At 37.5% G+C, this 5361-nt stretch overlaps 1 protein-coding gene across 1 annotated transcript; it reads right to left on the reverse strand.

Moving 5' to 3' along the window:
* Nucleotides 1-490: 490 nt before the first annotated feature.
* On the reverse strand, nt 491-1963 carry LOC135171359 (ATP-dependent DNA helicase pif1-like). Its single transcript, XM_064137844.1, has 7 exons — nt 1944-1963; nt 1601-1881; nt 1229-1534; nt 1021-1177; nt 867-972; nt 696-782; nt 491-640 (listed from the first exon to the last, which is right to left on the reverse strand). Exons 1-7 carry the CDS (start codon nt 1961-1963, stop codon nt 491-493), a joined length of 1107 nt encoding a protein of 368 aa, XP_063993914.1.
* Between the last annotated feature and the right edge of the window lie 3398 nt (nt 1964-5361).

Genomic DNA, 5361 nt, shown 5'->3' on the forward strand with positions numbered 1-5361 from the left:
TTATCACAATGTTGTGAAACGTCGTATCAACATGACAGTGATCTTTTGATCAAATCATCTAAGGACACTGGTTCTTTGATGTTATTAAATGATAAACTCAAAACAATATTATTCTCTTTTGAAGTTCTCATATAATTACATACTTTACATCGATCAAGATGAGTAAATTCATGTTTTAAATTTTGTTGTAAATAACGCACTTTGTCACATAAACGCTCCAGAAAGATTACGGGATGCTGCTCGTTATCAAGAGAAAATTCATCATCGACGAATTGTATGACTGCACTTGCATTCAAAACTTCAGAGCTTTCTATGTATTTTTTCAATAATTCATTTATTACTGTGTGCTCATCTTCAGGTGTGAGCAACAGTACTTGGCGTATTACGAGGGACCGAAATATGCATTGAATTACTGCATTAGCATAACTGGCACCACCGGCAGAATTGCATAGCCCACAGATAGACGAACTTATATCGACTTGTTTATTTTCTACATTCGTCTCATCATTTGAACCAATTTCAAAAGCCCACTCAGTGTCCCATATCTTCGGCCAATATTTATCGGGCAGAGGTATTTGTTTAATATCAAGTCTGTATTTTGCCCTGAGTCTATGCTATTCTTCAATGGCCGTAATGGAAGCTTTTGGCGAAGATGGATCGAAATTGATCAAATAGACGCCTCCCAATGTAGTTACTCTTGAAAGAGCGACGTACGTTTGGCACGAAGAAAATATGGCTTGTCCTACATCCATAACAGCATTGTGTAAACTCAAGTCTTGACTCTTATGTATTGTAATTCCATAGCTCAAACAGATGGGAAACTGTCGTCTCTATATGTAAGCTCTACCCATGATTTCGAATTTTACGTCGATACGTTCAATTTCGAATTCTTTCCCCGATTCTAGGCAAACGGTTATAGAATTTATATATTCTACTGTCTTCCTAACGGATTTAGTAACTGTTGTTACAACTCTAATAGTTCCATTAACCAAACCAATAGTAACATCAATGTTCCGTCACAACATAATCTTCGAACCAACTTTAATGGTGATGATTTTTGCTAATCCAGCAGATGAACGGTCGCCTTTTTCTTCTTCATCTATCATTTTCTTGGCTTTTTTCTTGAGCCGGTGATCCCGACAATCTACTGAATCTTCAGCGATAAGTACGATTTCCTCTGCAGAAATTTCATCCAACATTATAGTATTTAAGCATTCACATTGCTTACGCGTTGAAAGTAAACATACCGTATCCGGCGGTAAACTTTTTATATACTGCCATAGAAGATGTACTCGATTTGCAGTTTTCAATGAGCCAATGTCAAACTGCCTTGATTCTAATATTTTGATGTTTTCAGCAGTGATCATGCCAACCCTCAATTGAGATAGAAGATCTCCATATGCTCTATCTTTCTGCTGACCCATATTAATCGTCAACTCATCATAACTGAATAAATCCGTCCAAATATTAGCACTAGACATTGATCCCAATCTCTTTTCTACCTCCGTTGATGACAATTTTACATACGGTGGATCTTGGCGAACAGGAGGTAACAGTAAGAGATCTCCGAAAACTAGAATATGTTTTCTGCCAAACTAACCATCAGTCTGCTCGAAAGTATCGAATATCTCCATGAGTCCCTGATTGATATACAACAATGTAGTATTAGAAACCATTAATATTTCATCAATTATTATCAGTTCTACATCACGCATCTCTTCCCTCATAAGTTTCAATAAGTTACCAGATAACTGCACATATTTCAGTGCGTCATCATGTTCTATGGGGAGCTGGAAGTATCTATGAATAGTCAATCCATTGATATCGAAAGCTGCAATACCCGTCGGGGCTGTTACTGATGTTTTTCGATTCAATACTTTACTAATCCAAGTGCGAATCACTTCAATTAGGAAACTTTTCCCCGTTCCACCTTCCCCACTAACATAGAGACGTAATATTTCATCTTAGGTAGTCAGTATGCGTTTTACTTCTTCAAATATTCTCTTTTGATCCCCATTCATTTGTGAAACCATGACCTCTAAATCCACACTTTTGGTGACTTTTTCATCAACGTCTTTGAATTTGTTCATAGCCATTTTACCTTCTTTCGGATCACAACCGACCTTCGTTTCAGGTGATTCTGTAGTCTTCTCATTGGGTTTCTCAAGTTCCTCTCGAATTTGTTCTGAAATGTAATCCAATCCTTGCTGGAAGGTTTCCCCCTCTTCAAGATATTCACATGCTTTGGCAAGATACTCTTGTTCAGTTTCAAAAACTTCTGTGTAGGACAAATGGCCTTCTTTCAACTCAGCTGTATCTCTCCAGGGTTGAAAGAGTAGTAGCAAGGTAAATAAGTAGTTTTCTGGTTCGGTACTAATATTGTATCTTCAATGATTAATCAAATATCCTCTTTTACGTTTTTTCAAGAATAGAGAGGAATTGAAAGCATAATACGCAACCCCTTCACTTTTCGGTTCTTTTCTGACAATATCATACCATCTGCAAAATTCATATAGGCTCAAGGATATAAGGGCATCTGGTCGATTCGGATAATGATCATCTATCAATGACGGGCAGAAAATATCTGTAGATTCTTTTTCTAATTTTTTCATTTCATCATGTTTTTTGGCTTTTCGATTTCGAATCATTCTTACATCTAACCACTTAATGGTCATGTTAGCATTAATTCCATACAGAGAAATTCCTAAGAGTGTATCAGCAGCTTCGAGGGTTCCAAGTTCTCGATTTTGAAGGGCACGCATTCCTATATTCCCCAATTTTTGTTTCAGTCTTTGTTGAAGTTGCTTCTTTAATAACTGTCAATGTCTTTGAAACTTCATATTTTGTTGAATATTTAGTGCCGTATTGCGTTAAAAGTGATGATGATTCTCCAATAAACTGTATGTCCATATTACCTTCCCATGCAACGAGAAGAGCGGGATTATAATCGTTAATGCAAGTTTCTCCTTGACTTCGACCACGATCACAAAGTCTTGATTTTGTTTTCAACTTTTTACGGCCAGCAATCGAAATGGCAGGGTCTCGTAACGCGAATGTATCAGTGACAGGGTGTGGAAACCCAAATCGATATTTCGTTGTAATTTTGCCCGACTTCTCTTTTTTTGAACGTAAGCAATAACTATTATGCTTATGCTTTTGATGTGCCGTAACCCGGCGGTGTAGAGTTGGGGAAATTTGGCTATTGGGAATCGTGCAAGTAACGTAGCCCACGATAAATGCTGCCACTTCCTCATTTGAATGTATACCAACAATTGGAGTGTTTTCAACCCATATTATCAAATGGAAATGTTGGGTTCCACGTCCTTGATATTCCCTTCGCCAAAAGTAGTGCTCGATCTTGCCAATAGGATGACTTTCAGATAGTAGGAAATCAAGTACCGCATGAAACTTCATGTTAAGAAATCTGGACACAGAAACTGGATCTGCTGCAATGACTTCTCCATCACATAATTTGTCCAGATACGGAGCATTAATTCTGCGAACATGTAAGATCATTTCTTTCCAATTCCATTCTGCGGGACTCACAGTCAGAAACCATGTGGCTGGCCCATAGTGTCTAGCCATGCACTTCAAATTATTCCGAGGTTTTCGCCAGAATTGTTCTGAATTACGGAGTCGCTCAAAAATTGTGTTCATATTTCTTCCATCCAAGTACCTTCCGGCTGTATATTTCTGACGTGGATTCGTTACCTGCAGTGTGTGATAAATTCCACTGTTGATTTGTCTTATATTAGTGTCATTCAATAAATAAAACAGATACTGTTGATTCAAACCGGAAACGTGGTATTCTTGAGCAGAGCCGCATTTTGATGTACTCTTGATCCATTATACGCTCATTGCGCTCCTCCCATTGTCCGTTCTCTCCATACGGATATAAATCAGGAAAACAAAGTAAATCCAATTGTTGCATGTTGTAATTCAATGGGACGTCTCGTACTTTCTTCATTTGATACAGATTACATGCTGTTTCATTCACTCTTCTATCATGCATGGGATAAATCGTATATTGCTCAAACCGTGACGTAGTAGCCAAAATGTGAGTTACCATAGGAGATGCTTTGAGAGGATTGTCAGCTATAACAGACGGTAACACATTTTTTTCCTGTTCTCTATTTTGCTTTTCACTTTCGCTTTTGACAGGTTGTGATATTTTCATGTTGGCTGTTTGAGATACTGGTTCGCTTGCCGTTGATGCTTTTCTTTCTACTCCTATCTCATTAGATCTAGTAATCAGATATGTATCTTTATCGTCATCTTCAGCATTTTCACTATGCAGGGCATCACAGTTGACTTCATCATAGTCTTCTTTATCGCTCTCTCCTGAATCGATCTCATATTCAACATCGTCATGGGTAAACCACTTCATTAAATTTTCAGCTGATTCAGGTAGTTCGATTTCGGCATATAGTGGGTTAATACATCGTAACCATTTTAGAGCCAAGAAGACCTTCTCCAAATCGACCAATTTCTGCCAAATAACCTTAGCTTTAGTAGGGATTCCTCTGATTAAAATGTACAGCTCATGATCTTTATTAATAGGAGCCGTAGTTGAGGCTATCTTATTGAGGGTTTCTTCCATTGGTAGTGGTAAATGAAAAGTTTGGCCTACAAGTTTCTGGACGCGCATGGTATGAGGTATATTCCCTTTGTGAACAGTTCCTGATCTCTGCATAACTTGAAATACTTTTGCTCTTTGAATGAGTAGTTTTTCATAATTATTCAAATTTGTAATCTCATCTGGAACATCACGTATATCGTGGTTATTTAAAATACAAATTGGTGGTCACCGATTTTTTCTAAATATTGTTAGACAATACTCACATACATAATCGCTCGAGAATGATCCACGCATTTCAATGAATTTGAACAAATCGACCCAATAGACAGTTTGAATTTCTTTCCGCAAATTCAAAATCCTTCTAACACCAGTTTTCGGATGCAATTTTTGACGAGAGATGTAAGGATATTCAGCCATAACCCATTGGTTCAGAGCTATAAAAACGTCCTTATACTTGATCTGTATCTTATCTTCATACAAATCATCAATTCCCATTGAACAGGATTCGAAGGACTGTCCGGGTTTTTTCATGTCATTTGATATTACTCTTAATTTAGCCAAGTTCATGGATTCTAAAGCGTCATCTAAATTTGTCATTTTTCCAAATGTCTCGTTCAGTTTATACAAAAGTCTCTTGACATTCCTCACGGTTGGGCAGTGAGATGCTAACATTTCCACAGCAAAGAATAAAGATTTACACGGATTTTGCTCTATATAACAATGGTGCGGATGACCTAACGTATCAGGTGAATGTTTGACAAAGCAAAGTTCCAGAAATTCTG

This window comes from Diachasmimorpha longicaudata, chromosome 19 (assembly GCF_034640455.1).
Source record: "Diachasmimorpha longicaudata isolate KC_UGA_2023 chromosome 19, iyDiaLong2, whole genome shotgun sequence".
Lineage (NCBI taxonomy): Eukaryota > Metazoa > Arthropoda > Insecta > Hymenoptera > Braconidae > Diachasmimorpha > Diachasmimorpha longicaudata.

Bases quoted from the DNA above. Each gene is read 5' to 3' on its own strand.
- LOC135171359 (XM_064137844.1), bottom strand. From the start codon at position 1,963: ATGAAATATTACGTCTCTAT. The intron at 1,882-1,943 runs GTTAGTGGGGAA...CACTTGGATTAG, and splicing joins ATGAAATATTACGTCTCTAT to TAAAGTATTGAATCGAAAAA. The intron at 783-866 runs GTAAAATTCGAA...ACAATACATAAG, and splicing joins TCGAAATTGAACGTATCGAC to AGTCAAGACTTGAGTTTACA.